The following is an 11,585-nucleotide window of genomic DNA, read 5'->3' as shown; positions in this document are numbered from 1 at the left end:
ACGATGCAGTGCATCTTATTCAATGGTACCATCTGGACAGAGGAGAAATAAACTTGACAGAAAGGTGGTGGGTATAATAAATACATTTATTCTTATCTATTTAAGTTAAATGAATTACTTATTACACTATTTATTACATTTCTATTATTAGGATTTTAACATCAGCTTTGCTTTTATATTGCACTATGGCATTTAACAGATATGACTTGATAGATGGAAGAAGGCTCTTTAATGCTGCTAATTGTTGGAACAGTAAACAGAGATAAACATCCAGAAAATAGAAGTTAAATTATTAAGGAAATCAACTAGAAAGTCAAACTCAGGGAGCTAGTTTTTATATCAGATGTTTGGTGTGAACTTTTCAATCTTTTTACATACACAGACCCTGTAGTTTTACTGTACTGTTTTACTGTACAGTACTATACTGTCTATGTCTCAATGGCTTTCTTTCTTTCATAACTTCCTGTAGCTGAAGAAACTTACTTCATTGTCAAGTTTCAGACCAACTTAAAACAAATTAGCGTAAATAAAATATTTCAATCGATGAATGTGTTGTTCGGACTCGACTCAAGTTGCTGTGACCATGGGAGAGTTGTTCTTGGTAATGTGCATCAGTGTAACATGTGTGAAATCACTGATGCTCTTCACTGAGATCCCTGTGATGTGACTCAGCTCCTCCACTACCTGGTGATCAATGGTTGGGCCGTTACTAGTTCACTGAGCAGCATGCACTGTAGTAACCAAACACTAGCTTTTAGCTAAAGGTAATAATCCAACTTCAACATAATAGCTTAAACCTTACTAATAAGTATGGAAGAAATAAAAGTTAATAATATGACTGTTTACAAGAAGGATATATTATAGTAGCTGATCACCTGTTCCCAGTTAGTGACATTGAGGATGTATGCACCCACAGCAATGACACCAACACCAAGAAGCATGCAGTCTTCAGTCACCGACACAAAAGTCTTTCTGTTGGTTTTCACAGGGGACACATGCTTATTTATGGCTGTTACACTGCTGTTAACTAAACACACGGCCTAACATTGAGAGAGGAAAACTACGGCTGCCAATGGCCCTGGTCAAAAATAGAGCACTATAGGGAATAGGGTGCCTTTTGGGACGCATCCTACCTCTGTTCGTCAGATGGGCTCAGGCACTGAGTGGTGGCCTTGAGCAGGGAGTCATAGATGGCTGTCCTCTGGAGGTAGGTGAACTGGAGAACGTGTCTGCTGAGGTGATGCAGGTGCTCCACAGGGATAGAAGAGTCATTGTGCCCTGTAGGATATGGTGAGTAGTGAATAAATAGTTACATACCGGTAACACCAAGAGGCATTTAAAAAAATTTTTTTATTGAATATCCGAAACATACAATATACTTGCAGTGAAGCAGCTCAACAATTACACCATACCAGTCATCCAACGGACTCCCATTCAGAGCGAAACACAGAAGCATCCAGGGTCAATGCCCTGCTCAAGGGCACGTTGACAGATCTCCCACCAGGACAAAAAAAGTGAACCCGAACCCTCCAAGATCACTCCACAGTTCCCCAATAGCTTTACCTCAAGCATTCGAGACCCCTCCCACAGTCAACCCCCCCCCCCCCCCCAAGAAGACATTTTTTTGCTCATATGATTTGAAAAACGAATCTTCAGGAGTAGGCAGCTGCATAAGTAAGTAAACTGAGATATGACTAAGGAGTTAATCAGGGCAATTTCTTCATAAATAGAAAGGTATTTACCTCTCCATGGTTGCAGGATCTTGTCTATTTTTACAAGTTTTCTATTGAAATTCATTGTGGAGAGCTTATTTATATATTTCTTCACCATCAGCCCATTATATACAGCTGAAGTCGGAAGTTTACATACACCTTAGCCAAATACATTTAAACTCAGTTTTTCGCAATTCCTGACATTTATTCCTAGTAAAAATTCCCTGTCTTAGGTCAGTTAGGATCACCACTTTATTTTAAGAATGTGAAATGTCAGAATAATAGTAGAGAATGATTTATTTCAGCTTTTTTTTCTTTCATCACATTCCCAGTGGGTCAGAAGTTCACATACACTCAATTAGTATTTGGTAGCATTGCCTTTAAATTGTTTAACTTGGGTCAAATGTTTCGGGTAGCCTTCCACAAGCTTCCCAAAATAAGTTGGGAGAATTTTGTCCCATTCCTCCTGACAGAGCTTGTGTAACTGAGTCAGGTTTGTAGGCACACACTTTTTCAGTTCTGCCCACAAATTTTCTATAGGATTGAGGTCAGGGCTTTGTGATGGCCACTCCAATACCTTGACTTTGTTGTCCTTAAGCCATTTTGCCACAACTTTGGAAGTATGCTTGGGGTCATTGTCCATTTGGAAGACCCATTTACGACCAAGCTTTAACTTCCTGACTGATGTCTTGAGATGTTGCTTCAATATATCCACATAATTTTCCTCCCTCATGATGCCATATATTTTGTGAAGTGCACCAGTCCCTCCTGCAGAAAAGCACCCCCACAACATGATGCTGCCACCCCCGTGCTTCACGGTTGGGATGGTGTTCTTCGGCTTGCAAGCTACCCCCTTTTTCCTGCAAACATAACGATGGTCATTATGGCCAAACAGTTATATTTTTGTTTCATCAGACCAGAGGACATTTCTCCAAAAAGTACAATCTTTGTCCCCATGTGCAGGTGCAAACCGTTGTCTGGCTTTTTTTATGGTGGTTTTGGAGCAGTGGCTTCTTCCTTGCTAAGCGGCCTTTCAGGTTATGTCGATATAGGACTCGTTTTACTGTGGATATAGATACTTTTGTACCTGCTTCCTCCAGCATCTTCACAAGGTATTTTGCTGTTATTCTGGGATTGAATTGCACTTTTCGCACCAAAGTACGTTCATCTCTAGGAGACAGAACGCGTCTCCTTCTTGAGCGGTATGACGGCTGCGTGGTCCCATGGTGTTTATACTTGCTTACTATTGTTTATACAGATGAACGTGGTACCTTCAGGCATTTGGAAATTGCTCCCAAGGATGAACCAGACTTGGTTGATTTCTTTTGATTTTCTCATGATGTCAAAAAAAGAGGCACTGAGTTTGAATGTAGGCCTTGAAATACATCCACAGGTACACCTCCAATTGACTCAAATGATGTGAATTAGCCTATAAGAAGCTTCTAAAGCCATGACATCATTTTCTGGAATTTTTCAAGCTGTTTAAAGGCACAGTCAACTTAGTGTATGTAAACTTCTGACCCACTGGAATTGTGATACAGTGAATTATAAGTGAAATAATCTGTCTGTAAACAATTGTTGGAAAAATTACTTGTGTCATGCACAAAGTACATGTCCTAACCAACTTGCCAAAACTATAGTTTGTTAACAAGAAATTTGTGGAGTGGTTGAAAAACAAGTTTTAATGACTCCAACCTAAGTGTATGTAAACTTCTGACTTCAACTGTAGGTAAACTGCAGGGTAATGTAAAAGTTGTATTTTTTAAAGATCCGAATACATAATATTGTGCACTAATCATAATTTGGTTTTAGTCCAGAGAGTACATAAAAGCTATCTAGATCTTCAATGAGACATTGCTGGGATCTAGCTTGCGGACTTAATATAAAACTTGAGTCATCGGCATACATGGACACCTTTGTTTTTAAGCCTTGTATTTATAATCCTCTAATGTTGTTATTGGATCTGATTTTAATAGCTAGCATTTCGATGGCCATAATGAATAGATATGGTGACTGCGGATACCCTTGTTTAACTCCTCTTGACAATTCAAAACTCTCTGAGAAGTAGCCATTATTTACTATTTTACACCTGGGATTGCTATACATTATTTTTACCAATTTTATAAGAGAATCACCTAATTTGAAAAAATCCAGGCATTTATAAAGAAAATTCAGTCTTACTTTATCAAATGCCTTTTCAAAATCTGCTATAAATACCAGGCCTGTGTCACGCCCTGGCCATAGAGAGGCTTTTATTCTCTATTTTGGTTAGGCCAGGGTGTGACTAGGGTGGGCATTCTAGTTTCTTTATTTCTATGTTTTCTATTTCTTTGTGTTTGGCCGGGTGTGGTTCTCAATCAGAGGCAGCTGTCTATCGTTGTCTCTGATTGAGAACCATACTTAGGTAGCCCTTTTTCCACCTGTCTTTGTGGGAAGTTGACTTTGTTTAGGGCACATAGCCTTTAGCTTCACGGTTTGTTTTTGTAGTGTTTATTGTTTTGTTCGGCGTCATTTTTAGTAATAAAAGGAAAATGTATGCTCACCACGCTGCACCTTGGTCCTCTTCTTTAATCGGCCGTGACAGCCTGGCTTCTTAGATGTTTCATGATGTTATATTATTTCTAGTAGTTGTCGTATATTATCTCCAATGTATCATCCATGTTAAAAACCTGTCTGATCAGGATGAACAATACCTGGTAAAACCTTTTTAATTCTGAGTGCTATGCATTTCACTAGTATTTTTGCATCACAACATTGAAGTGTAAGGAGCCTCCAGTTTTTTAGATAGACTGGGTCTTTATATTTGCCATCTGGGTCTTGTTTTAATAATTGAGAAATCAGACCTTTCTGCTGAGTACCTGAGAGACTACAATTTCTTTAGGAGTAGTTAAAACAATCTAACAATGGAGCGTTTAGTATATCAAAAAAGGCTTGATATACCTCTACCGGTATGCCATCAAGCCCTGGGGTTTTTCCAGACTGAAAGTATTTAATAGCCTCAAAAAGTTCTTCCTCTGTAATTTGGCCTTCACACGGATCTTTCTGTACATTTGTTAATTTTCCATTTTTTATATTATTTGGAAATAATTCCTTACCGTAATCTTCATTCAGTTGGAGAGGATGGGATGGAAAAGAGAACATCTGCCTAAAATAATTAGCTTCCTCTTAAAATATAATCTCGGTGAATCATAGATGACTCCGTCTTCAGTAACGACTTTCCGCAAATTATTTTTGTTAGTGTTCCTGTATTGGCAATTCAGGAAGAATTTTGTGCATTTTTCTCCATGTTCCATCCAGTTTACTTTATTTTTGTAATAGATTACATTAGATCGTTCTTGAATAAGTTCCTCAAGTTCTTTTTGTTTTTCCTCTAACTTATTTTGTATCTCTGTAGTATCATTTGTATTGCTATCTACCTGTACTATTAGTTCATGGATTTCCCTTGTTAGTCTTGTCTCTTTAGCCAGAAACTGCTTTTTTATTATTGATAAATATTGAATTGAATGACCTCTGAAGTTACATTTAAAAGGTATCCCAAACAATAAGGGGATTTGCTGAACCTATATTATACTGGAAAAATTCAGTTATATATTATTTTGTCTTAGGTAAAAAATAAGTTGTCCTCCAGTAAACTTTGATTAAATTTCCAATATCCCCGTCCACGTGGAAAACCTATAAGAGTTATGTGAATGCCAATTAGATGATGATCCAATCGCATTCTGTCTCCTATTAAAACTTTTTTAACGTTTGATGCAAGAGAGAAAGAGACAAAGTAGTCAAGACGACTAGCTTGATGAAGTCTCCTCCATGTATATCTCACTAGATCGGGGTTTTTTAGTCTCCAAATATCCACTATTTCTAATGTGTCCATAATATTTGTGATTTCCTTAAGGGCACGGTGATGATAGTTTATAGAGTGATTACCTTTACGGTCCATTGAGGTACTTAACACTGTGTTATAGTCTCCTACCATAATGATTTGATCATTTGTTGCCTGTAAGTTCAATAAATTGGTATAATTGTTTTCGAAGAAGTATGGATCATCCTGGTTTGGACCATATAGATTAATGAGCCAAATCTCTTTTTCGGCCACTTTCATATTCAAAAAGATCAACCTTCCTTGCAAATCATTCCTGACTATTTGCACATTCAGATCGAAATTTTTGTTAATTAATATCTTCACACCTTTTGAGTTCCTTTGTCCATGACAGAAAATTATTTCACCACCCCATTCCTTTTTCCACGCAACTTCATCTAAGGATGTAGAGTAAGTTTCCTGTAAACAGTATATGTTATATTCCTTTTCTTTTAGCCACATAAAGACTGATCTTCTTTTTTTATAATCTGCTAAACTGTTACAATTATAACTGGCTATACTTATTTCACCCTACCATAACTAGATACTATTCTCAGTCTAAATTGACCATAATTAGTGCTTGTAAAGTCACTGCCATCAGAGATATTATGACGGTTAAAATTAGAGCATTCAAATGTCTGATATTTAGAATTCAAGAAATAGGTTCTAGCAATATTTGTTTTATTCCCTTGCCTGTTTGCCTGTGAGCCAATGCCACAGATGTTAGAAAATTGAGACAAGATATTATGTGTGTAGTAAATCTGAGTAGGTTGATGTGTATGATATCGGATGTGATTTAGTGAGTGTGTACGATGTCTGTATAAGAGTAAGACTATAATGTGTGCTGTCCAAATAAATAATAACTCCGCTATTTTGCATTGGTTGAGTGTCTATGTGTGTAACATGTAGTGTGTATAGCCTTAATATTGATGATAATTGTAATCCATATCGTATCACCGTCATAGCTGCATCATAATTACCTTTAACATCATTGAAAAACACATCCCAGCATTTCCATAGCAATTGACGTTCACATGATCATGAAAGAGACCTTGCATTACTCTTAAGACGGCTTCACTACAGTACAAATGTATTCCGTACAATATGTTATTATTCCCCAATGCCCCTATTCTGATATCTTCCCCTTGCTTGTTGTAAACATATATAAACTTGTAGACAAATACATAAAAAATATACACAAACAAGAAACATATTAAATTATAAAACAGTTCTCGACAATAGAGTGAGAGAAGAGAAAAGAGAGAAAGAGAGAGTGAGAGAAGAGAGAAAGATCAGGTGTGTGTGTGTATGTGTAAGTCCGTATATGTATGTGAGCATGTAATTGAGTACATGTGTGTTCATATCCACTTCATAGTGTTCAGATATTTTTACAGTTCCCATACTTTCTTTTTTTCGTACCCTGAAGTCCCTGTAGAATTTAGTACAGCCATGGTGTTATGGAGCTGTCTCGGAATAGCTGTCCATTTATAAAGAGTTTGTCCACAATGAGAAAGGCACGATTACCCTTCTCCCTCTGTTGCCTTTGTACCGGATACAGTCTCTTACGACGTTCGTTTATCTCCCTTGGAAATTGGTCATTGAGACCGAATTTCGTCCCTTTAAGCTCCCTTCCCCTGCTTTGATCATCTCCTTTTGTTGGTAGTGTTCAAATTTTGCGATGATCGGTCAGGGACCCTTGGTCTTGTCGCTCCAAGTCTGTGTACTCGGTGGAAAGCCACCTTGTTTACAGTCTCTATAGGAAGTTTCAAGGCGGATTGCATGAATTCTCTGATCGCGCCCTCTGGATTATCGGATACGTCCTCAGGAACCCACCCCAAAAAATGATTTTCACGCATGCTACAACTTTGTATGTCTAGTAGCGACTCCTTCATCACTGTTTTCCTGTTTTCCCTGAATAGACAATCCATGTTGGAATCGTGGATTTTTACCTTGGCTGTGAGTGCCTTGTTCTCTCCTTGGAGCGTGAGAATTTCACTATGGCTAAACTCCAAACTCCCCCTCAGCCCTGCTACCTCCTCACACAACTTTTCCAGAGGCATTTTACTTTATAAACCTTTTACAGCAGTGGGCTAAATCAGGGTCACAGAGTGATTCTTGGTAGTCTTAAACAAATCTATTTTGAAACAGAAGTATACACCTCACACACATGGTTATGGGATTTTTTTTTAAAGAAGACCCCTGTACCATGTCAGATATAGAGATGAAATGTATTCAATTGTGAGTTTGCATCCCAATATTACACTTTATATACATTTATATTTTTTACATTTTTTTTAATGTAACCTTTATTTAACTAGGCAAGTCAGTTAAGAACAAATTCTTATTTACAATGATGGCCTACCCAGAAGACAGAAGACTGGAATATAACAAAACTGTTTGACATAGAAACATTGGATTTATCAAGGTTTTTTTTAATCATATTTTTAAATGATATTAATAACGTTCTGCCCATGAGGCCAAAGAGGGCGCTTTTGGTCATTGCCTGTAGGAAATGGGTTCTACAGGCCAAAATAGGAATGTAGCATGTAATGTAGCACCTCATTACAGCAAAATGTCATGTCTCTTTTTATGGTTATCATAAGGACTACAGAATGTGAAATACTTACCAAGCACCTCCAGGAGTATCTCAACATAAGTCAGAGGGTTGGGGGTGTTTATCCTGAAGTCAAGTGCTTTCAAGATCATCAGCTCCATGTCCATGATAGTTTGTTTGGAAATGCTGTGGCCCATCGAGTGAAGAAACTGCGCTGCTGTGTTGTTGTCAACCACCTGGTAAAGTAAAAGGTGAGAAAAGTATTATTGACATTATGAATGGTGATACAAATGGTGATCTACAGATTAGAGGTCGACCGATTAATCGGCATGGCATAGCTGATTAATTAGGGCCGAATTCAAATTTTCACAACAATCGGGAATTGGCATTTTTGGACGCCGATTATGGCCGATTACATTGCATTCCACGAGAAAATTGCGTGGCAGGCTGACCACCTGTTATGGGAATGCAGCAAGGAGCCAAGGTAAGTTGCTAGCTAGCATTACATTTTTCTTATAAAACAACAATCAATCTTCACATAATCACTAGTTAACTACACATGGTTGATGATATTACTAGGTTAACTAGCTTGTCCTGTGTTGCATATAATCAATGCGGTGCCTGTTCATTTATCCTCGAATCACAGCCTACTTCGCCAAACGGGGGAGGATTTAAGAAAAACGCATTCGCGAAAAAAGCACAATCGTTGCACAAATGTACATAACCATAAACATCAATGCCTTTCTTAAAATCAATACACAGAAGTATATTTTTTTAAACCTGCATATTTAGTTAAAAGAAATTCATGTTAGCAGGCAATATTAACTAGGGTAATTGTGTCACGTCTCTTGCGTTCATTGCAGTTTGGGCCGCCTGGCTTGTTGCGAACTAATTTGCCAGAATTTTACATAATTATGACATAACATTGAAGGTTGTGCAATATAACAGCAATATTTAGACTTAGGGTTGCCACCCATTCGATAAAATACGGAACGGTTCCGTGAATTTCACTGAAAGAATAAACGTTTTGTTTTCAAAATGATAGTTTCCGGATTTGACCATATTAATGACCAAAGACTCGTATTTCTGTGTTTATAATATTATAATTAAGTCTATGATTTGATATTTGATAGAGCAGTCTGACTGAGCGGTGGTAGGCAGCAGCAGGCTCGTGGGCATTCATTTAAACTTTACTGCGTTTGCCAGCAGCTCTTAGCAATGCTTGAATCACAGCGCTGTTTATGACTTCAAGCATATCAACTCCTGAGATTAGGCTGGCAATACTAAAGTGCCTATTAGAACATCCAATAGTCAAAGGTATATGAAATGCAAATGGTATAGATAGAAATAGTCGACGCGTCATAATTCCTAAAATAACTACAACCTAAAAGTTCTTAATTGGGAATATTGAAGAACTGGGAATGTTGAGCCACCAGCTTTCATATGTTCTGAGCAAGGAACTTAAACGTTAGCTTTTTTACATGGCACATATTGCACTTTTACTTTCTTCTCCAACACTGTATTTTTGCATTATTTAAACCAAATTGAGCATGTTTCATTATTTATTTGAGACTAAATAGATTTTATTTATGTATTATATTAAGTTAAAATAAAAGTGTTCATTGTTCAATCAGTATTATTGTAATTGTCATTATTACAAATATAAATATATATATATATATAAATTGCCAGATTAATCGATATCGGCTTTTTTTTGGTCCTCCAATAATTGGTATCGGCATTGAAAAATTATAATCGGTCAACCTCTACTACAGATGATAATGAAAAGGTTTCCCAAAACTCACAGCACTGTGCAAAGACAGTTTGCTTGCTATTTGCACACAAGAGAGGAGAATGAGATGGAACTTCTCACTCAGGTTCTCATAAACAAGGTCCTCGTAATTTCTTTTATGGACACCTGCTGCCCCTGCAGGTGTGTGTGGTGTTGAAAACAGATCCTCCAGGTGCTTTATCATAAACCTGTTAGCAGAAGATACTCATAAAATTGGTCTTATTTTTAATCACATTGACAGATAACTGATAGTTCCTATTTTCAAATCATGAATCCTACCTTTCAAGTAGTTCAACAGCATGATATCCAACCAAGGGGTCAAGTCTTAACTCTTCCGTGACAAGGAAAACGCATTCTGTGGGAAACAGAGCCAGAGGTTTTAGGCCTATTCAGATTGGATTTCATGGCCTAGTCCTACGGTTCAAGTCTGTAAATGTTTTAGCTAGACAGTTTATTGTGGTAACTTTCGAGCATGGCACTTGCAACGCCAGGGTCAAATCAAATTGTATTTGTCACATGCGCCGAATACAACAGGTGTAGACCTTACAATGAAATGCTTACTTACAAGCCCTTAACCAACAATGCTCCCAGAAGTTTTAAGAAAAAAAAGTGTTAAGTAAAAAATAGATAAGTAAAAAAATAAAATAGAGTGGGTTCAATTCTTGGGACAGGGCTCCTGAGTGGCGCAGATGTCTAAGGCACTACTTCTTAGTGCTAGAGGCGTCACTACAGACCCTGGTTCGATCCTGGGCTCTATTGCATCCGGTGTTGACTGGGAGTGCACAATTGGCCCAGCGTTGTCCGGGTTTGGCCGTGATAGGCTGTCATTGTAAATAAGTATTTGTTCTTAACTGACTTGCCTAAATAAATGTTAAAAGGATCACATTTTAAGCTAAATAGCAATATATATTGTACAGTGTGGATATTGCTTGTGTTGTTATTATCAGCGCTTATTTTTTATTTAAAGATCCGACTTTCATCATCTCTTCTGTTTACGACGTGATACAGTTGTTTATCAGTCGATCAGAAAATCAACAAAATAATAGCACATAGCTAGTGTCCATGTACTTATGGATAATTCATATTTACATTCATTTTGACCCTAGTGGCCTCGTTTTTTTATATTTGATATTAGATCGGTTTGGTCAACCTGTCACAGGTTACCTGTGAAGCCAAAATAACGTAATGTTACGTAACTTTAGCCTAAACAAACGTGGCGCCATTCGCATTTCCGCTGGCGTGTTCTTGTAATGGCCGTTGCCAAAGCACAGATAGAACAATGAGATAGTTGACCAAAGTTACGAACAACCGTTAGCCAGCAGCGAGCTAAAAACTTACCTATCAATCTTTTGTCTTTAAAATCCCCACTGTAACGTGATAAATTGCTCAGTTTATCTTTGTTTCTGGTATTGAGATTTATGAGAAAGTCTGATAAAATATCAAAAGAAGCTTCACCAAACTTTAGGTTTTTGCTTTGGCTTGGCGAGAATAGGAATCTCTTCGCCATAGCTAACGTTACTAGCTAGCCAGAAATAAAATGGCAAGATAAAAATAAAAATAAACTTTGGATTTCGTTGTCCGCGGAGTTAATTTTTGAAAATGCAGTACTTTATTTTGCCATGAGATGGCGGTTGACACACTATAAAAAAACGAACCTTTCGCGGCGAAACC

At 37.5% G+C, this 11,585-nt stretch overlaps 1 protein-coding gene across 1 annotated transcript; it reads right to left on the bottom strand.

Moving 5' to 3' along the window:
- Positions 1–68: 68 nt before the first annotated feature.
- cntd1 (cyclin N-terminal domain containing 1) lies at positions 69–11,546 on the bottom strand. Its single transcript, XM_071409512.1, has 7 exons — positions 11,253–11,546; positions 10,194–10,269; positions 9,928–10,102; positions 8,196–8,358; positions 1,134–1,278; positions 876–972; positions 69–684 (listed from the first exon to the last, which is right to left on the bottom strand). The coding sequence occupies exons 1-7, from the start codon at positions 11,419–11,421 to the stop codon at positions 568–570; spliced, it is 942 nt and encodes a 313-aa protein (XP_071265613.1). The 5' UTR covers positions 11,422–11,546; the 3' UTR covers positions 69–567.
- Positions 11,547–11,585: the final 39 nt, after the last annotated feature.

This window comes from Salvelinus alpinus, chromosome 7, assembly GCF_045679555.1.
Source record: "Salvelinus alpinus chromosome 7, SLU_Salpinus.1, whole genome shotgun sequence".
In the NCBI taxonomy this organism is placed as follows: domain Eukaryota; kingdom Metazoa; phylum Chordata; class Actinopteri; order Salmoniformes; family Salmonidae; genus Salvelinus; species Salvelinus alpinus.
The sequence above is the reverse complement of the archived record's forward strand: the minus strand, read 5'-3'. Positions and strand labels throughout refer to the sequence as shown.

What these genes read in the sequence shown, in the direction of transcription:
- cntd1 (XM_071409512.1), bottom strand. Translation starts at nt 11,421, where the DNA reads ATGGCGAAGAGATTCCTATTCTCGCCAAGCCAAAGCAAAAACCTAAAG. An exon ending in AACTGTCTTTGCACAGTGCT is followed by an intron (nt 8,359 to 9,927) that starts GTGAGTTTTGGG and finishes TTACTTTACCAG; the next exon opens with GTGGTTGACAACAACACAGC. An exon ending in GATACTCCTGGAGGTGCTTG is followed by an intron (nt 1,279 to 8,195) that starts GTAAGTATTTCA and finishes CATATCCTACAG; the next exon opens with GGCACAATGACTCTTCTATC.